The sequence below is a fragment of the Ciconia boyciana genome, chromosome 7 (assembly GCF_034638445.1).
Source record: "Ciconia boyciana chromosome 7, ASM3463844v1, whole genome shotgun sequence".
Taxonomy (NCBI): domain Eukaryota; kingdom Metazoa; phylum Chordata; class Aves; order Ciconiiformes; family Ciconiidae; genus Ciconia; species Ciconia boyciana.
In genome coordinates this window covers 11,908,903-11,928,538 of record NC_132940.1, presented here as the reverse complement: position 1 = coordinate 11,928,538, position 19,636 = coordinate 11,908,903, and the positions used below count along the sequence as shown (strand labels likewise).

General features: G+C 63.2%; 3 protein-coding genes across 4 annotated transcripts; 2 read left to right on the top strand and 1 right to left on the bottom strand.

The window, feature by feature from the left end:
- Positions 1–533: 533 nt before the first annotated feature.
- Positions 534–7,963, top strand: PLK3 (polo like kinase 3). Its single transcript, XM_072867006.1, has 15 exons — positions 534–818; positions 1,595–1,702; positions 1,789–1,905; positions 2,353–2,482; positions 2,570–2,657; positions 3,201–3,296; positions 4,009–4,204; positions 4,545–4,671; positions 5,059–5,168; positions 5,253–5,370; positions 5,476–5,559; positions 5,761–5,923; positions 6,051–6,180; positions 6,419–6,529; positions 6,912–7,963. The coding sequence occupies exons 1-15, from the start codon at positions 660–662 to the stop codon at positions 7,104–7,106; spliced, it is 1,932 nt and encodes a 643-aa protein (XP_072723107.1). The 5' UTR covers positions 534–659; the 3' UTR covers positions 7,107–7,963.
- Positions 7,964–8,835: 872 nt separating this feature from the next.
- Positions 8,836–9,519, bottom strand: DYNLT4 (dynein light chain Tctex-type 4). Its single transcript, XM_072868762.1, has one exon. The coding sequence runs from the start codon at positions 9,511–9,513 to the stop codon at positions 8,836–8,838; it is 678 nt and encodes a 225-aa protein (XP_072724863.1). The 5' UTR covers positions 9,514–9,519.
- A 2,113-nt stretch (positions 9,520–11,632) lies between these two features.
- Positions 11,633–19,592, top strand: BTBD19 (BTB domain containing 19). 2 transcript variants are annotated; one of them, XM_072867144.1, is made up of 8 exons: positions 11,635–11,831; positions 13,927–14,164; positions 14,598–14,651; positions 16,215–16,274; positions 17,546–17,614; positions 17,940–18,071; positions 18,286–18,411; positions 18,542–19,592. In XM_072867144.1, exons 1-8 carry the CDS (start codon positions 11,743–11,745, stop codon positions 18,674–18,676), a joined length of 903 nt encoding a protein of 300 aa, XP_072723245.1. In that variant the 5' UTR covers positions 11,635–11,742; the 3' UTR covers positions 18,677–19,592. The 2 variants fall into 2 exon arrangements, with proteins under 2 accessions (XP_072723246.1, XP_072723245.1); XM_072867145.1 differs by lacking the exon at positions 18,286–18,411 and having other exon boundaries at positions 11,633–11,831.
- Positions 19,593–19,636: the final 44 nt, after the last annotated feature.

Genomic DNA, 19,636 nt, shown 5'->3' with positions numbered 1-19,636 from the left:
AATCCCGCCCTGGCCACGGCTTTTCCGTGAGGTGAAGGTGTGGGCTCCCCGGTCCCCAGGGGGTCGTGTCACACAAGCTGGTCACCCCTGTGAGGCGAGGCATCCTGTGAGTGGGGGGTGGGGGGTGTATTTACGGATGCATTTACGGATGTTTTTACGGGGAGGGGGCTCTGCCTGTCCCGGGAGAGAGGGGAGGGAGCTGAGGAGGTGTCTCTGCGTGTCTATGGAGTCTCGCTGTGTCTATAGGGGATCCCTGTGTCTAGGAGGGCTGCCTGTCTTATGGGGGTCTCTGTGTCTAGGGGGGACATGCGTCTGCCGGGGGGCCCCTGTGTCTGGGGGGGCTGTGTGTGTCCGTGCGGTGGAGGCAGCAGGGCCGTAGCTGGGCTCCCCCGGGTCACCGCCGGCCAGGAGGTGCCGGTCTGTGGGTCGGACCCCGCCGCCCCCTCCCACTCGCCCTTCACGGTGCGGCGGCCGCTTTAAGGGCAGGGCGGGGCCGCCCGGGGGCGGGTCTCCACGGGTGACGTCAGCGCGCCCATTGATAAAGCCGGCGGGATTCCCGGGGCGGCAGCGCGCGGCGGCGGGGCCACGTGCGCGGGGCCCGGCGGTGGCGGAGCAGCCCCAGCCCCGCGGAGCCGCCTCCTTCTCCTCCCGCGCCCGCCATGGAGCCCGCCGGCCTCTTCCCCCCTCTCCCCGCCGCCGGCCTCCCCCCACGGCCCGCACCCGCCCCGGCGCCCCCGCCCCGCGCGGCCGAGACCACCCGCATCGTCACCGACCCGATCTCCGGCCGCTCCTACTGCAAGGGACGCCTGCTGGGAAAGGTACCGGGGAACGGGGGAGGGGGGGGCACCGGCCGGGGCGTGCCGGGTTGAGCGGAGCCGGGAGCCACCGCCCGGTGCGGGGGCGGGGGGCTGCTCGACCGCCTCCGGGGTGGCCCGGGGCTGGATGCGGCCCCTCGGCTGCCGCACGCCGCCCCCACCCTCCCCGCCTCTCCCGGCGGGCCCGCAGCAGCGCTGGAAGCTGTGAATCACCCGCGCTGGCTGCGTGCCTCGTCGGCTATCGGAGTCGCATCGGTTTCGGGGCGCCCCGCGGGGCGTGCGTGGGCCGGCGGGTGCCCCGGTTCCCAGGGGTGCCGGCCCGCGCCGCTCTGTCGCACGCAACTTTTCCTCCCGCTGCCAGCGGTGTGTGTAGGAGGTGGGTGCCGGTTCCCAGCCCGGCCCGGGCGGGCTCGGCAGCTGAGTGTGCAGATCGGAGGCTGACATCATGGCAGGAAAAACCTGTCTCTGTCGGGCTGCCTTTCGGTGGCCTCCGGTCCCTGGGCTCCCTGCCCTGTGCAGGACTTTCCAGGCTGATCTGGCATGTGGAAAGATGCAGAGTCCGGCCATGGTGGGAGGAAAAATGCCCTGGAGGTTTTACAGGAACCGGGTGAAGAAAATCCCTGGTTGAGAGCATCATAGTTCAGATCTTAGTGGGTGATGCAGCAGGAGGGAGCGTGTGATGCTTGCCGGGCTGCGTTGCAAGGGAACGGAGGAGGAGGCTCGTAGGCAGGGGCGAAGAGCTGTCTCTCACCCATTTGCAACCACCTCTTCCCTTGCAGGGTGGGTTTGCACGATGCTATGAAATGACAGACCTCTCCAGCAACAAAACCTATGCCGTGAAGGTCATACCTCACAGCCGGGTGGCTAAACCCCACCAGCGGGAGAAGGTAGGTGCCGTGGGTCTGGTGGGGTGCTGGGCTGGTGGGGTGCAGCGAGGGCCTTGTAATAACTGAGGACCACTGCTCCCTTTCAGATCACTAATGAGATTGAGCTGCACCGGGACCTGCACCACAAGCACATTGTCAAGTTCTCCCACTACTTTGAGGATGCAGAGAACATTTACATCTTCCTGGAGCACTGCAGTAGGAAGGTGAGTACTGGTGTGGCCTCCCTGCCAAAGGATATCCTAAACAGAGCTGTGGCTGCTTGGAGCAGGCCTTATCTGAGGTGCTTTGTTAGCACACTCCTTTTCCCGGGCTGCCTTGCTGCCTGCTCTGTCACACCCTCTGAGCTCAGCCATAACCCATGTAGTTTCGCATGGCACTGGGGACACCGCTGGTTGCTTGTCCTACTTGGGCTGCCTGCTCATGTTGGCATCCTTTAGCTCCTGGTGGGGCCACCATAAACCCTGGCTGTGCTGAGCAACCTCAACCTTGTGTGGGGAGTCTGCTGAGGTCATGGCTGTGGAAGAAGGATTATTTGTGGATGTGCAACTTCTGGAAGAACTGGCTTTGACCCCGCCTGCCCCTTGCCTAGTCAGCAGGGCTGCCTGTTCTCCCTGCCTGCCATCACCAAGCTGCCTTCTCTCCCTCTGCAGTCCCTGGCCCACATCTGGAAGGCCCGCCATACTCTGCTGGAGCCCGAAGTGCGCTATTACCTCAAACAGATCATCTCAGGCTTGAAATACCTTCACCTCAAGGGCATCCTGCACAGAGACCTCAAGCTTGGTGAGTGGTGCGCTTGGGGCAGGGTGACATGTGGGGAGCGTGCTGCCCCAGAGGGACTTGTGGTGATGCATCGCCCTTGACTTGCAGGCAACTTCTTCATCAATGAAAACATGGAGCTGAAGGTGGGGGACTTTGGTCTAGCTGCTTGCCAGGATATCTCTGACCAGAAGAAAAAGTAAGTCTGAGGTTTCCCTGTTCCAGAGCCCTCTGAGGTTTCACTCTTCCTCCTGTGGCTTCCCAGTAGGGTGTAGGGGTGAGTGGTCCCTCCTGGCCTGGGGAGGGGAAGCCTTAGGCCCCCTTCCTGGGGTGGGGGTGACTCCTGCCCCAGCTGCAAGCAAGGCGAGGGGGCTGGGGGCTTTGTGGCTCCTTCAGGAGTGAGCTCGCAGCCGTCAGGGAGAACAATGTGCTGACTATCGCTATTGTGCCTGCCTGGCTGCCCTGCCGGCTGTGCAGGGCTGGGACACAAAGGCTCTGTTCCTCCCTGGCTCTAGGACAAGCTCTTCCCAATGGTTCCCCAGGAGCAGCTGCTCCTGACCCCCGGGAGGTGGGTGGGGGAGTGAGTCTGTATGGGCTTCTTGCAGATGGAGGGGGCTTTGGGCCACAAAGAGCAAAATGGCAGGGGAGGACAGGCTGCAAGCTAAATCCCAGGGCTTGGATGGGGGGAGGTTGGTTGCAAGGGGATGCTGAGCATGCACTGACCTGGAGCTCTGCCCCACAGGACAATATGTGGGACCCCCAACTACCTGGCCCCAGAAGTGCTGCTGAGGCAGGGCCATGGGCCAGAGTCAGACGTGTGGTCTCTGGGCTGTGTCATGTAAGTCTGTGCTGCTGGGTGGGGAGGGGTCCAGGCAGCCCTGCCTGCGTGGGGTGGGGGAGAGCCGGGCTGCGGAGCAGCCCCGAAGAGGAAGTCCTCTTGCGCTTTGCCTCGTGGCTTTGCGGTGGCTGCCGAAAGGCGGGGGGAGGGGAGCGGGTGGCCGGATCCTGCCGAGCCCCGCTTTGGAGCGGGTGCTGCCAGCTGTCCTGGGATGCTGCTCAGGGGCTGTACAAGCGGGAACTGCAAAGGGCAGGCACTCTCCTGCCGCGCTCAGCTCTGGTTCAAAGCAGGCTTGACCGCCCTGTGAACCTGATAAACAACGGAAAAAATCTCGGTGGCTGGCGGCAGCTGCCGCTCTCTTTGTATGGGAAGCGATAGCTGTGCTGCTTCGGTGCATCCAGCCTCTCGCCCAGCCGCTGCCCGCAAGCTTCCTGCTCCGCTTTCCGCCCCGGCGGCCCTGCAGGGGGTAGGAACGGCAGCAGTGGGGTGGCCTTCTCCTGCCAGCCCTCTCCCCTTACCCAGGGCTCCTTGCCTGTTGCTTTAAACAGTTGCTAGGAGGAAGCGTGGCCGGATGTGAGTGTGGCCATCCGGGCTGGAATTGGTGCTCCCGGCCAGGTGTGGCCGGCCAAATGCCAATAACTTCCTTGCTTTAAGTGCTGCTGAGTCATGAGCCTGGCGGGGGTGTGATGGTGGCATGCATGTCCCTTCCCAGGTACACCCTGCTGTGTGGGAACCCTCCCTTTGAGACCTCCGACCTCAAGGAGACCTACAGGTGCATCAAGCAGGTGGAATACACCCTCCCTGCCTTCCTCTCCCTGCCTGCCAAGCACCTCATCACCGGCATTCTCAGACGCAACCCCCAGGACCGCCTCACCCTCGAGGAGATCTTGGACCATGAGTTCTTCAAGGTGAGTGGGTGGGGGTCTGGCCTTGACCCTTCTCCAGGTGGGATGAGGCTTTTTGGGCTGTGCTGTCCTTGGAGCCCAAGTCTCAGTCTGTCAAAGGAAGCAGCTGCTGTCCTTCCCAAACGCCAGCCAGGGGAACTGAGGGATCTGGTGTGCTCCTGCCACCCTGTCCCTATAGCATGGGCTGTTTCCTGTAGCGATGCCAGCCGTGGGGCCAAGGCTTGACGGAAATGCAAGCTGGCTGTCAGGAGGGCTGTGAGTGACTGTGGTCAGCCCAGGGCAGCTGCTCTGCCTGGAGCACGTGGGCAATGGAAATCAAACCTCTGCCTTGACCTCTCTGCAGGGCTACACGCCTGAGAAGCTCCCTCCCAGCAGCTGTGTGATGGCTCCGGAGCTGAGTCCCCCCAACCCAGCAAAGAGTCTGTTTGCTAAAGTCACCAAGACACTCTTTGGGAAGAAGAAACCCAAGGGTGAGTCCATGCACTTGTCCAGGAGCCTCTGGGTGACCATTCCTTTGGGGAGAAGTGGGTCCCATCTCCTGCAGAGACCTCCCGATGGGTCTCCCTGGGGCCCCCTGCCCAGGGCTAGCACAAGCTGGGCTTGCCCCTGCCCTTCTGGTGCTGGTGGCCTGGCATGGGTGTGCGCCTGGAGAGCGGATGCTGTGCTGCAACCCATGGGGGCAGTTCCTCCTGGAAGCCTTGTGTTGCATGAGAACTGGGAAGTGAAAGTGGGAGGCAGCTGCCTGACACCATCCTCACCACTGTGGGTATAGGAGCAGACAAGGGAGAGCTGAGCTACTGGGAGGGGTGGCCCAGATATCCCCATCCCCTGTGCTCAGCAGTGTGCTCTGTCCTCAGCCAAGAAGGGCTCTTTGGAGGACAAGGATGACATCTCTAAGCTGGTCACTGGGCTGATGAAGACCTCAATCTGCCGGCAGATGAGCTATAAAACTGTGGAAGGGAATGAGGTGAGGACATCCTTGAGCCCATGCACACCCCTCTTCAGGGGAGCAGGCAGGATGGTGATACAGCTAGGTCTCTCCCCGATACAGGCCACCCCCGTATCATGCCGCAGTGCCAGCTCTAGCCCTGTGGAGACAGTGGTGGAGGAGACATCTCACAAGTCTGCGTCCCCCTCCATCCGGGGGACAATGGCCAGCAGCTGTGAGGGTGAGCAATACCTGCTCAGGCCATCCCAAGCCTGCTCTGAGCTTCTTGTCCTGCCCTGGCTGATAGTGGGGCCAGCTGACTCAGCCTGTCATCTTCTCTCCGCAGCCTTTGAAGACTGCATCACTGCCTCTGCCATCATTGAGTCAGCTGTCCGGCTTCTGCGGACCTGCCTCTCCTCCATGCCCCTAGGTAAACCAGTTGGACTGCTCTGGGATGGGACAGGGTGCTGTGCATCCCCTTCCCCATGGGATGAAGGCATGGCTGCTATTTGGGATACCATAAATGCTGACAGAGTCTGCTGGGGGTGGGGGGGGGTCTGCTCACGCCTGGGGAGGTGAGGTGGATAGGGGCTGGCTGCCTGCTCTGTTCACCCCCTCTCCTCTCCACCAGCGGAGAAAAACCCGGCTTCCCTGGCCCGCCATGAGCACTTTGTCTGGGTCAGCAAGTGGGTGGATTACTCCAACAAGTATGGCTTTGGCTACCAGCTCTCCAACCGCAGCATTGGGGTCCTCTTCAACAATGGCACGCACATGACGCTTTCCCCCAACCACAGGTAAGCAGTAGAGAAGGGGCTGGTGTCTCTGGGGAAGCCCCTCGGGTGGGAAGGGGCAAGGGGAGGCTGTGCTGGGGGTGGGTTTGGTGCTGGGTGGCCCCAAAGCTCATGGTCTGCTCCCTCCCAGGACTGTGCATTACAACCCGACCAACAGCAAGCACCTTGTGTTCTCTGTGGCTGCCATCCCCGAGCAGCTGCAGGGACAGATGAGTGTCTTGTGCTACTTTGCGTCCTACATGGAGCAGCATCTCATGAAGGTGGGTGCTGGGGCCCTGGGCTGGGATTGTGGGTAGGCTGGATGTTGGGGGTCATGGCTTGACCACACCGCTTGGGGTTGTGGGACTCCCCGTTCACAGGCTGTGGCCAAGTGGACACCTGGAGTTGTGTCCTGGGAGTGGGGGTCCCACTGGAGGTGTGTTGAGGTTTGGCTGTGTGTGCTGGTGGCAGTGCTTCCATGTATGGGGCCAATGGCTTACGCAGACCCTTCTCTCCAAGGGAGGTGACTTGCCCAGCATAGATGACCTCGGGCAGCCGGCCCTGCTCCTTCTGCAGTGGGTGAAGACCGACCAAGCCTTGCTCATGCTCTTCAGCAGTGGTACCCTCCAGGTATGTGTGGGGCACAGTGGAGATGTCCAGACCCCTGTGGGGAGGAGGCCAGCTGGGGACTCCTGGCCTGTGTTAGATCTTGTCTGACACAGCCCAAATGCAAGGTCCAGCTGTGAAAACAGCTGTGGGTACAGGATACTGCTCCAGTGCCTGGAGCTGCTGGTCACAGCTTGTATGCCCATGGGGGACATGATGCTTCAGTTGGCCGCTTCTGTCTGCCCCAGTGCTGGGGATGGTATGTTCCCACTGTGGGGCATGGAGCAGGGATGCTCCCAGGCAGGTTGGAGAGGAGGAACAGGTTGAGGCAGGAAGTATGGCTCCATCCCAGCTCCCGACATGCCATGGGAAACATGGGTTAAACCAAGCCCAACCTGTCTCCTAGGTGAACTTCTACAATGACCACACCAAGGTGATCATTAGCAAGCCTGACCACTCCTGCCTTGTCACCTACATCAATCGGGAGCGCAACTCCTACACCTACAAGCTGTGCAGCATCCAGGAGCTGGGCTGCTCTCCTGAGCTCCACCACCGCCTCAGATACATCCTCAAGCTTCTCCAAGAACGGGCTGAGGCCTAGTGTGGGACCTTGGGGGACCCTCTCTGGACATAGAGGTCTCCCCCTGCCCTCCCATGGGATGGGAGGTATGTTGTGGTGCTGGCTGCCCACCTGGGCACCCTGTATCCTGGTGCTCAGCTGGACTCTGGACTAAGACATGTGGATGTGGTTACAGCAGCAGGTCTGGACATCCTTGCTGCTCCCTGGCTCTGGGCAATTGCTGCCTTCCTGCTGGCAGCTCCTGCTCTGGTTTTGCTGGTCTTGGTGGAGCAGACTGGGGTGGCACCGGGAGGTGGTGGGTGAGTGCCCTGCAGCCAGGTTTGGGTCTGGCTGTGCCTGGTCTGTCTGGTGCTCCCACCTGCCCTGGCTGGCAGCTGCCTGCAGTGAAGGCTCATGCTGTCCTGCCCAAGTTGATGCACCAGTTGCACAGACCCTCTCCATGGCCTGGAGAGGACCGGCACAGCCTTGACCTCAAGGCTTGGTTGCTGTGGGGTAGGGAAAACCCCTTCCCAGGGGTGGACAGGGGTGAAGGGCGCTGCCTGCCCTGCCAGGGGCTGTGTTGGGCTGGTGTGTGCCACTCCACAACTTCTACACTAAGGAGGGGGGCTGTGCTGGGCCCAACCGTGCCCTGTCTGCTCCCAGATTGTGAATTGTCTGGTACAACTTGAGGTTTAATAAAGGGTGGGGGGATGGGATCTGAGGGCTTGCCTGGAGAAGCCCTTGTCTCACTGAGACCTGGGGAGGTTTCTTGTTTCAAGGCAGTCTCTGCTGTGTGGGACTATTTATGTATCTTATTTATATGGAATTATTTATTTTCTTGTTGGTCTGTCCATGTGAAACTCCCCTGTCCCTGACTCACCTCAATAAAAATTTATTTGTGTAAGGGCAAACTGTGTCTGCCTTGCTTGGAGCTGGGGCCTTGGTCACAAAAGGGCTTCATCTTCATTCTTGCTCCAGGGCTGCTTTTGCCTGCCAGGCTTGCCTGGCAAACCCATCTTGACACTGGCTGTTGCTGGGGGACAAGGTCAGGGAGGCAGGATGGAGGTGAGGAGCCTATATGGTACCTTCACTGCCCTTGCCAGGGCTGGCAGGAGGGGCAGTTAGCTCTTGCTGATGCCTGTAGAGCCCTGGAGCTGCCTCAGCTTCTCTTTGCTGCTGCCAGACTCTCATTCCTGCCTGTCTCTCTACTTGGACTAAACCCAGCTATTCTCATCCTTCTGCTGAGCTGGAGAAGGGCCCAGGGGGTGGGTGGGTGGGTTGCCTGGGTCCTTGCACTATGACACCTGGTGTGATGGTATATGAGCTGGGAATGAGGCCAGGAAAGAGGAGGGACTTAATCTGCTCCATGAGCTTGCTTGGAAGGTGATGTGTCACCTCCTTCCCCAGTGCTGGTATAATCAATCTGCCTGGGAGCAGCTTGTGCTGTGGGAAGCAGGCTGGGCTGCTCCCTGGAGCATGGCCTTGGGCAGCTGCCTGCTCCAGGGTAATGCAGCCTTTTGGGTTGTATTTGCTGCAGATTGGGTCTTTTTTTGCAACCCAGGGTAGTGGAAGCTACAGTGTGGGTGTGAGCCCAGGCTGGTGGCTGACGGTGAGCGTCAAGGCATGGAGGTGCATCCATGCCTTGCTCCCTGCATGCACCATGGCCAAAAGCCACCAGGTATAGGTATGAGCCACAGCTGGAGCAAACCTCTTTATTTCACCTGCTCTCACCCTGCAGACCTACAAGGCTGGGTGGAGGGAGAGGCAGGTGCTACTCAAAGTAGACCCCATGCACTGTGGCCACAGCAAAGAGGGAGGTGTTGGAGAAGGTGGCGGAGGCGAAGCTGTCACTCTCGGGGTCCCACAGTGCCCGGCTGGCCACCATCAGGCTCTGCTGGCCCTGCTGGCCCAGCAGCACATGGCAGACCAGCTTGTAGCGGGGTAGCACCACCTCCTTCACCTGGCTCCGCAGCAGCTCGGCCAGGCTCTGGGCTAGTGGGGCACTGCCCTGGGGGCTGTAGACTGTGGTCCCTAGAGTACTGGCCAGGGCCCCCTCCAGCACCCGCTGCACCCGCTCTGCGTCAAACTTGCAGCCTTCGTCTGGCCGCATCCTGTAAGTGTTTTCAAGGCGGGTCTTGAGGATAGGCTGGAAGAGGGGGAGCCCAGAGAAGCTCACACGGCTGTGGAGCATCCAAGGGGTGATGGAGGGGCGTCTGCCCCCCGGGACTGCCCCGAGCGAGCTGCGGCGGCTGGCCAGGGGTGCCAGGTGTGTGCTGAGGATGGAGCTGCGGCGGGAGGGCAGAAGCGGTGGTTTGCCTTCCTCGGTGCCCCGTGCTGGGGCTGGGGGCTGGGAGCCATGGCGGGTGGCCTGGAGTGGAGGGGCTTCAGCATTGTCCACAGCCATCACCTGGGCTGGCAGGGCCCCGTCTGGGGAGGGCTGCTCGGCCATATGGGTCGCCTGGAAAGGAGATGTGGCTCTGAGTATCGGGGGAAAGCTGGTTGCTCCCTAGCCTCTCCATCCCACTGCCTCTCTGCTTCCCTTCTCCCTGTTCCCTGCAAATCCCATGCCTCCTGGCACACGGGTCACTGTGGGGCTGGATGCAGAGGGGTTGGGGGAACTGTGGCAGCTGCCTTCCCTTCTTCAGCACTTCCATCCCCAGCAGCCTTGGCCAGCAGGGGCTGATCCAGCACGGCCACACACGGTCCATCCAGCCCTCTGCTCTCCCATCTCCAGCCTTTCCCCCCGGCATGGGTGAGCAGCTCCTTTCCCTCCAGCCTCCCCAGCCCTCCTGCCTGCATCTGATCCCACACTTACCCCTGGCCCCACTCCTGCCCTGCCGGGGTAAACCCAGGGGACTTCTCTCTGGCCGATGTTGTGCTCCCGGCTGCCTAGGACCAATTGTGGTCCCACAAGTCACAGTGAGCAGGGACAAACCTGTTGTGCTCCTGGAGCATGAAGTGTTGCTACGTGACAGCTACATGACACTGCAGCTCTCCAGGGCTGCTCTGGGGCACAGCTCCCGTAACTCTTTGTTTCCTGGTCCCTGGACAGCCCCGTCCTCTTTCACTCGTGCCCTGTCTGCATTTCCAGCTGTGCCAGCACAGGGTCACAGTTGCTCCAGGCATGTGCCCTCCAACCTCAGCTGCTTCCTGCCAGCCCCGAAAAATGCTTGCTGGTGTTGAATGTGCAAAGGAAGAGCAGGGGGTGGAGAACAGCCATTGTGATCGCAGCTTTGCACCCCAACTATGGACTGCACTGGGGCTGGGACCTCCAACAGCTTGATTTTACCCAAAGGTTTGCATCCTTCAGGTACTTATCCCCCCTGCACCAAGGGAGAGTGTGGGCAGGTGGGCATCCATCCAGCACAGCCCCGCCATGTGCCGGGGAGCCTGCTGCCGCAATGCCCTGGCCCGAGGGCAGGTTAGCTGGGGAGTCCCAACCCCAAGCAGGGTTCCTCTCCGCCGGCAGAGCCCAGCCCAGCTGGTACGCTGTGGCCGTCCCGTCAATGTGCCTTTGTCTGGCCCGGCTGCCGAGCTATTTGAGGAAAGTGGGGACAGCTTTTGTGTTTCTATCCCCCGTCAGAGGTATTTATAGCCTGCCGCTGACTAGCGCTGCCAAGCGCGCTGGCAGCTGGACCCCGCTCCCTCAGGGTGCTGCCGTGGGCTGCGGGCCCTGCTCCTCCCTTTCCCTCCCACCACTGCTGACAAGCGAAGGTGGGTCCGTCTGTGGGCACCCTCCCCATCCCAGTCTGCGGGCTGCTTGGGGCCAGCCAGGCTTGGGAGAAAGGGGACAAGGCATCCCCTGGCACAGCACTTGGTGTGGGCTTGGGTGAGGCTGGTTATGCTTTTTACTGCCTGCGATCACTTGTGTGCTAAGCAGACACGAGAGCTGCAGGGCTTTGGCCTGGAGCATCAGCAGGAGAGAGGGCTTTTGCCATTTCAGGGCACGGATCTCCCTGCTGGGCTCGAGTTTGCTCCGCTGCCGGTGCTGGGGACCCAGCCATGCCCAGCAGCTTTCCATGGGGGCTGTGCACGTGGAGGTGGGGTTGATCTTTGTGCATTTAACCTGTGCGCGTGTTGCCTTTTCCAAAACCCCAGCCGCCTGCCTCCCTTCACCCCCATCCGCCCCATCCACAGGCTCCTCAGCAGCAAAGCCACCGGCTGGGGGGCAGCTCCCCGTGCCGGGGGTGCTGGGGCTGTGCCATGAGCCGGGGCGACTTGAACCGAGATGCAGCCCTGCCTCCCCGCTCCGCTCCCTTCCACCCGGCAAACGCCGGGACGGAGCCGCCTCGGCAGCGAGGGTGGGCTTCCCCGCTCGCCGGCCCCTCTCTCCCTCCCGCTGCCCCCCCGGCAGCCCGGCCCCGGCGCTGCCTGCCAGGTTGCCCTAGCAATGGGCCGTGTCGTACGGCGCGGCGGCCTCCTCCCCGCGGCCTCCGCAGGCCGGCCAGCCTCCTGCCTGCCTCTGCCTGCCTCCTGCCTGCCTCCTGCCTGCTCCCGCCTGCCTCCTGCCTGCTCCCGCCTGCCTCCCGTCTGCCTCTGCCTGCCTCCTGCCTGCCTCCTGCCTGCTCCCGCCTGCCTCCCGCCTGCCTCCGCCTGCCTCCTGCCTGCCTCCTGCCTGCTCCCGCCTGCCTCCGCCTGCCTGCGCCGCCTTCCTCCGCCGCCCTCCCCAAGGCAGCCCATGGCCGGACCCTGCTTGGCGCGGCTGCAGGGCGAAGCGGCCGCCTTCACCGCCGCCCTCCGCACCCTGGTCAACAACCCTCAGTTCAGGTGAGGGGCTGGGGGGCTGCCATCCCCCCCCAGCCATGCCGAGCCCCCCCGGCGCCCGCTCCACGCTGCTTTCCCACGGCCCCGAGCCCTGCCGGGGGAGGGTTTGGGGCCCCGGGCACTGTCTGGAGCCCCGGGCAGCCGGCGGGGCAGGCGCGGCTTGTGCACGCCCTGGGGCATCCCCCACGGCTTTTGCGGCGCTCCCCCCACATCCACCCGGCAGCGGGAGCCCGGGGCTGCGTGGGTGCATCCCCCGCGGGACGGCCACCACCTCTGTGGAGGAGGGAAGGTCCCCGGGTGCACCCAGACCCCCCTCTATCCCTGCGCACAGTGCCAGCAGGGCAAGGCGGTGTCCCAAGGCTACATCCCGCGCTGGGGCTCTGCCCGTGCCAGGAGTCGGGGTACTGCAGCCGCCGTGCTCCCCCGGGGCAGCCACCCGTGCTCAGCTCCTTTCCCACCCTGGCTTCACCGGTGCTTTCCTTCGACGCCTCCAGCCTCCCTGCACCCCGGAGGGCAGGCGGCAGCCCAGCTTGCCCCCCCTCACAGCGCCCAGTGTCCCCGCCACCTCCTCCCAGAGCGGGGAGCAGAGATGGAGAGCCGCTGCCTCAGCCACCCCCCACCTACATGGCACGTTCTGCCTAGCAGCTGGCCAGCTGTGTGGTCCTCTTCGCCCACTTCATGCTGAGGCCTGGCCAGTGGTATCTGAGGAAATTCCCAGCCCTGATGAAATTTTGGCCACCCAGAAGAGAAATCCCAGTGAAAACTCCCCAGCCACAGCGCCAGGCAGTGGGAAGCGGCTGCCAGCACCTGGCCATCCCCAGCCCACATCCTGCCACTCGCATCTTGCATCCCGCACCCTTCATCCTGCATCCTGCAACCCACACCCTGCAGCCTTCATTCAGCATCCTGCAACCTGAAATCTGCACTTTGCATCCATCAGCCTTCGTCCCGCATCCTTCCTCCTGCAGCCTGCAACCCGCAGCCTGCACCCTGCAGCCTTCATTCTGCATCCTGCAACCTGCACCCTTCGTTCTGCATCCCGCAACCTTCATCCTGCACCCATCCTGCAGCCTGTGTCCTGCATCCCAGACCTTGCATCCCATAACCGCAGCCTGCATCCCACATCTCACAGCCTGCATCCCGCAGCCTGCACCCTGCTTCCCTCACTTGACCTGTGGACCATAGCCATGGAGCAGTTTATTTTGGTGCCCCTTGCAGTACCAGTCAGAGAGGACCCGTCGGGCTCTGCTCACACCACCCAGCACACCCCAGCCGTGTGTATCCCTATACACGTGGGATGACCCAGGTCCCCTTCCCTCTGGTGGGCACATCCTCTGTGGGACACTGCGAGGGTTGCGTGGTGGGTTTGTGCACAGCCTCATGGCAGCTAGAGTTTGGGTGGCATGTCTTCAGCTCACTGCCCTGCTGGGATGGGGGAAGAGAGGAGGAGGGCACGAGGGGATGGATGGGCCATGGCCGCACGGCACACACAGGCTGGAGACTCCCTGCCCTTTGCCCGCTCCCTTTCCCCCGATCCTGCCTCCCTTTCCTGGGGCCACAGGGCTGGGGAACCATGCTGGGGGGCTGTGAGGAACCATGGCAGTGGGACCCCATGCCCCAGCGTGCAGAGCAGGGAGGGCCAATGCCAGCCCCACCAGCAGCAATACCAGAGGCTTCACATCCCCAAGCACATGAGTCAGTGCCTGTGAGTCAAGGCGGCCAAGCCCGGTGGCAGCCGTGCTTTCCCTGGCTTTGCTGTGCCAAAAGAGAAAGCCCCTTTCTCCAGCTGTCCCGGGCCTTTCTCTGTCCTGCTCTGCGCCAGCACCCATGACTGGCTGTGCCGGCACCCATGGCTGGCTGTGCCTTCCAGAGGACCCATCTTACTCACCCTGCCTGCAGCATTCAGGTGGCCACAAGGAGCCACCAGCAAGGAGCACTCCGTGCCTCCGGTGGGAAAAGCCCTGGGTTAAAACTAAAGGGCACTGCCCCACTAGGACAGGCACCTTTTCCTGCCCCTGTGCCCTGTCCCAGCCCCAGGGCATCCTGTGCCCTGGCTTCTCAAGGCACCCCATCCCTCACGGTCCCCTCTCCCCCACAGTGACGTGACGTTCGTGGTGGGCCGGGAGCAGCAGAAGGTGTTTGCGCACCGCTGCGTGCTGGCGTGCCGCTGCCAGGCTTTCCGGGGGATGCTTGGCCAGGGGCTGGCAGGCAGCGAGGACCCCCCCAGCAGCGTCCCACCCCAGGGCCCCTTCATCCTGGGCAACGTGCAGCCCGAGGTCTTCCTGGCCGTCATTGAGTTCCTCTACACCAACAGCGTCACCCTCAACAGCCACATTGTGAGTGGGGATGGGGTTGGCAGGGACCATGGGCATGGGAGGGACAAGGTGGGGATGGAGGGGTAGGGGGTGCTTTGCATCTCCTGGGGTGCTGAAGGTGGAGGGGATGCTCTGCATGATGCTTTCTGGCTGGCTAACAGTGCAATGAGTGTGTGGGGTCTCAGCCCAGCACAGTGGGGGTGTCTAGAGCACCTTGTCCCACATGTGTCTGCACCTGCCTTGGGACAGCTGGCTGTGCACACCCTGGATGCTGGGAATGGGGACACCAGAGCAGGACACCTTCATATGCCCCCATGCAGCAGCCCCTTCCCCCCTCCATGCCCCACTTGGGAGCTCCCATGGAGGCAGGAGGACAAGTGCCCTTGGCCCCTGGGCTGCCATGCCCATCCATAGCCCTGCATGCTGATGCTCACAAGGTCTCTCTTGCCTGCAGGCTCTGGAGGTGCTGACCTCGTCGGTGGAGTACGGCCTGCAGGATCTGTGCAAGGTATGGCCCTGCTTAGACTGGGGGCAGTGGTCCCCGGGTGCCCCTGTGCTGAGGAGCACCCCAAGATGGTCCCTGCATGGCTGGTGGCTGGAGGTGGCTCTGAGGACAGCATCATTGTGCATCACCCAGGTCCATCGCAGGCTCAGCCCCTGCTTCTCAATGCCGGAGGGTCTCTCCGGTGGGATCCCCCTTGAGGGGGTGCAGCACTGGCCAGGAGCCCTGCGGGGGCCGGGGAATCCCAGGGAAGGGCATGGGACCTCATGTCTCCCACATGGCAAAGGGCAGCAGGAAAGCCCCGATGCCATTGCCCACGGATGCCCTCTGGTCATCTGGCAGGATGATGCCATAGGGAAAGCCCCAGTCCTGGGGAGCACTCAGCACCCCAGCCACGGTGCTGCCAAGGGGGTGCTGCTTCGGGCAGGAAGGTTTTGGGAAGGCAGCAGGGAGCAATAAGGAGGGGTCGGAGCTGGACAAGGAGGAGGCAAGGAACCGGAGTGGCTTGGCGTTGGGGAGGGCGGCCGGGCCACGTCATCAGAGCAATTCCTGAATTACAGCCAGGCCGATCGCGTGACCCGCTGTCTCGCGCCCGGACTTCCCCTCCCTTCCCACCGCGCCGGGGAAGGACCTTGCTGAGGAGCTGAGGAACTGCGGGCTGCTGTGTGCCGGGGCAGTGGGACAGGACCTGCCCCGTCACCCTATGGGGACAAGCTCAGCCGAAGCCCAGATGTGGCACAGAGCTGTCAAACAGCTGGCTGGGCAGGGAAGGGACATAAGGGGTGTTGCAGAAACGGGGACCCAGTGCCCCAGGCACACGAGTCCCACCCCACCATCCAGCAAATGCATCCTTGGCAAGGGGAACGATCTGCAGCAGGGAGAGCCATAGAGGAGGGGTGGGAGGGAAGGGGCTGCCCAAGGACAAGCCGGGGAAACCCATGGCTGTGTCCCCAGCTGCAGGGTGACCTCATCTCCCTCCCACCAGTGACTCAGAGCCCTTCTGCCTCAGCTGATGGCTCCTCCCTGCATGTCACATCCCCTTGGGTTTCCCAGGAGCTCTGACCCCTTTGCGTGGGAGGCAGCTGAGATGGGCAGGAGAGAGGTCCTGCTCCCTGATAGACATGCCCGTCGCTGCATCCCACCTTCATCACCTGCGTTTCGGCTGCAGCCGGAGATACTGGTCCCCCAACAGTCACAGACAGAGAGCAGCTGGCAGGCAGGGCTGGGAAATGCTGGGGTCACCCAGTGCACTGCAGCCAGCACCAGGGCCATCCCCTGTGGCAGGACATGGCTAGTGACCGTGGCCAGGGTTAGGTGACCCACATGGGGCTATGAGGTTGGCTGGGGTTTGGTTGCATCAAGCTTGGTCCCTGGCTGAATCAGTGCCTGGGCTGGCTGCCCACAGCCCATTGCTGCCTTATGAAACCCTGCAGGGCTGGAGGTGCCTCCACCCCATGTCCCGTGTCCCGTGTCCCATGTCTTGGGGGCTCAGAGGGTGCTGAGAGTCACAGGAGGGGGTGGCAGGGCTGGGTCCCCGCTCTGCCCACCCTTTCTCCATCTGCCTTCCAGCTCTGCGTCAAGTTCATCAAGGACACACTGAGCGTGGAGCAGGTCTGCGAGGCTCTGCAGGTGAGTGTGACCCCAGTGAGGTCACGGAGGGTTAAAAATAACCTGTCTGATTTTGGGGCAGGACCTGGCCTGACCCTCCTGCTCTTGGCTGGACCGTGGGGCAGGATTTCCTACCCACCCCTGGCCCAGCAGCTGTCTTGCCAGCTCCTGAGCACATTTGTACCAGGGCTGCAAGGGACACCGGGGCCACCACAGCCTGGCAGGAAAATGTCCTCATGCTGCCCTGAGCAGGGCTGGCCAGAGCTCCCCAGTGCCAGGGCCTTGCCATCATCTGCATAAAACTGGGAGGCACTGGTTTTCTGGGAGCTCTCGTGGTTTTGAGGCCAGTCCCAAAAACCCTGCTGAGAGTTGGGGCACGTAAAAATAGCCTTGGAGTGGTTCCAGTGGCCCTGCCACACTGCCTGGTGGGACCAAGGCTGCTCCACAGAGAAGGGGGATTTGTTCCATCTCCTGTGGGCTGAAGTGATGCTCTCGGTGTGAGATGCCGGCCCCAGAGCACAGAATCTCCCACCAGACGAGGTGCCAGACCACCGCAGCATAAACAGAGCTAAAACCGGCCTGGAGGAAACAAACGGAAAACCCCAAAACCCCAGAACAAAACAAACCTGAAGAAAACATCTTGCCTTCCCTCCCCACTTGCGTCAACACTGGTCCCCTGCCGTGGTGGAGGGGAGGCGATGCTTGCCCTGCCTGTGCTGGTCCTGAGTACCCCGTGTGCAGGGGCTGCCACTGCAGGGGGACAGGGACATGTCCTCCTGGTGCCGTGGGCAGTGCCAGCCCTCGGGTGAGCGTCACTGGCTGGGGCAAGATGAGAGCACCCCAAATTCCTGCTGCAGTGGGGGATGGCAGCTATGGGACAGGCTGGGGCTGGCTCCAGGGCATGGGGGACATGTGGGAGGCTCTAAGCTGACCCTGTGCCCACGCAAGGAGTGCTGGGGCTGGGTGGCCCCATGTCCCCACAGTGTCACCTTGTGAGAGCAATGCCGGGGCCCCTTGTGCACGCAGGACTGGGTGACGTCCCCGAGCAGCAGTGGAAAATCAGGTGCTTCCTGCTAACGGCAGGGTAGAGCCACCAAACCCTTTGCCGTGGGGCAGGCCAGGAAAGGAGGGGACCTTGGTGCCCTTCCCCACCATACCCGCACCATGGCACCCACACAGGGGGATGCTCGCCTCACCTGGGTCCCTGAGAGTGCCCGTGTCTCTGTGGAGCTTTGGCAGGGGGGGTCCCTCCTGCCCCAGACCCCCTCACAGGTGTCTGTGTTGTCCCACAGGCTGCGGTGACCTATGGGCAAGCAGACCTCCAGCAGCACTGCCTGGCCTTCATCGAGGGCTGCACCGCGGTATGGCTGTGGGCAATGGGGGAGCATGGCACGGGGTGCTCCAGGGCATGGGGAGCACCGGGGGCACGTGGCATGGGGAACACTGAGGGATACATCACGAGGCAGGGGAGGAAAGGGAGCAAATGGTGTTTGGGGAGACGCTGGGTGCCAGGTAGAGGCTGGCTGGGGGTTACTGGTGTGCCAGGGGATGGGGGTCCAGTCCAGGTGGGGGGATGCTGGGGTGCCAGGCAGGGATGGTGCCAGGACGGGTCCGATGGCCCATGGAGGTGGAAGGCCGGTGTTGCCGTCCCAGTACCAGCGCCCCAGTGCTGTGTTGTGCTGGCAGGCGGTGGTGCGGACACAGGGCTTCCACGAGCTCTCCGACGTGGTGCTGGCGCAGGTGCTGCGCAGCGACCGCCTGGCCGTGGACGAGCTGGACCTGGTGCAGGCCGTGCGGGAGTGGGCGCACGTCAGCTCGGTGAGTGCAATACGGCAGTGATGGGGGGGTGGGTGGTCCTGCCTGCCCCCCCCAGACAGAGCACCCAGAGGTGCCCAAACCCTGGGTGACCGGGGCAGGGAACCCAGGTGTCCTGTCCCTGGGCCCAGGGTTGTGTGATGGGCACAGAGGCTGTGTTCCCCCCAAACACGCCTGTGCCCAGGGCATCACCGGCCCCATCCCTCACATCCCGCAGGCCGTCTTGGAGCGCCCAGTGCCCGAGGTGGCCGCCCTGCCTGTGCAGGAGCTGCGCCTGCCCTTGCTGGCACCCAGCGAGCTGGCAACGCTGGAGAGCCACAACCAGCGGGACCTGCTCATCCCGGTGAGCTGCTGCCTCCCCCCAGGGTGCCCCAGCTCGCCTCCGGGGCTGGAGGATGCTGCAGGGCCAGGTCTGGGGGGGGGACTATGCTGTGGCCATGCTGATGCCCCCATCCCTGTCCCCATCCCCGTAGGTGGAGAGCATCGCGGCAGCCTGGCGGTCCCACGCGCTGAGGAAGGGCAGCGGGGTGCCCTCGCGCCTCTGCCGGCCCCGGCGTGGCACACGGCCCCGTGACCACCACCGCCACCTGGACCCGCACGCCAAGTAGGGGCTGGGTGCTGAGGTCCCCCCAGCCGGAGCAGGGGGCTCGGGCAGCGGCAGTGTCCCCCCGCCGGGTGCTCTGCAGTGGGGCAGGCTGTGGGGCTGGGCGCTGCTGGAGGAGCCGCCGCAGCCAAGAGCATCAATAAAGCCCTTCGCCCCACGCCACGGCTTCAGGGTCAGCGCAGGATGCCCGGGTCACCCCAAAAAAAAGGGTGTGGGGACTGGGGGGGGTTGGAGCTGGGCCATGGTGGGGGTGCGAGGACGCCCAGGCGGTGACCCCAGGGGTGGCAGGGCTGCAGGGTCCCCTGAAGGACGGGGGCACAGGGTGAGCCCCCCCCCGCCCCGTTCCCAGCCCCACTGCTCCCCCCAGCCGGGCCCTGTGCTGGGGCCCTTCCCCGGGGCCGTGCTGCCCTCCCCCGGCAGCGGGGCCGTGCTGCAGCAGGCAGCGAGCGCTGGCACCGGCCTGGGCAGCGGCACAACCCTCCGCCCCATGGCAGCCGTGGGGAAGGGGCTGAGCGGGATGGGGAGCCAGGGGCTTAGTGGGGGGCAAGTGGGAGGAGACCCCCGGCATCTCTGCACCCACCCAGCACCGCTGCACCAACGCCAGTGACGCCCCCCCGAACCCCAGCCAGCAGCCCCCAGCCCCTCATAGCCCGGGGGTGAGGGGACAGGCCTGCCAGCCCCCCCATGTGCCCCACACGCTCTTACACACCTCTCCACAGCGTGCACCCACCCCATTGCATGTGCGCACACAGCTGGGTCTGTCTCAAGCACCCCCCCCCAGCTGTGCCCCCCCAGGAGAAAGGGCCGGACACAAGATGTGATTTATATATAATATATATATTTACTCTTTAAAAATAAACCTTCGGTCCCCACTACCGCCTGTACAAACTACAAAAATAAACCTTTGCTCTCTTTGATATAAATAACTTAGATGGCGTGTTTGGGGGGGGTTGGGGGGGGGGCT

Coding starts and splice junctions, on each gene's coding strand:
- PLK3 (XM_072867006.1), top strand. CDS start 660: ATGGAGCCCGCCGGCCTCTTCCCCCCTCTCCCCGCCGCCGGCCTCCCC. Junction 5,560..5,760: donor CCTCTCCTCCATGCCCCTAG/GTAAACCAGTTG, acceptor CCTCTCCACCAG/CGGAGAAAAACCCGGCTTCC. Junction 6,530..6,911: donor TCAGCAGTGGTACCCTCCAG/GTATGTGTGGGG, acceptor CCTGTCTCCTAG/GTGAACTTCTACAATGACCA.
- DYNLT4 (XM_072868762.1), bottom strand. CDS start 9,513: ATGGCCGAGCAGCCCTCCCCAGACGGGGCCCTGCCAGCCCAGGTGATG.
- BTBD19 (XM_072867144.1), top strand. CDS start 11,743: ATGGCCGGACCCTGCTTGGCGCGGCTGCAGGGCGAAGCGGCCGCCTTC. Junction 16,275..17,545: donor AGGTCTGCGAGGCTCTGCAG/GTGAGTGTGACC, acceptor GTTGTCCCACAG/GCTGCGGTGACCTATGGGCA. Junction 18,072..18,285: donor AGTGGGCGCACGTCAGCTCG/GTGAGTGCAATA, acceptor CACATCCCGCAG/GCCGTCTTGGAGCGCCCAGT.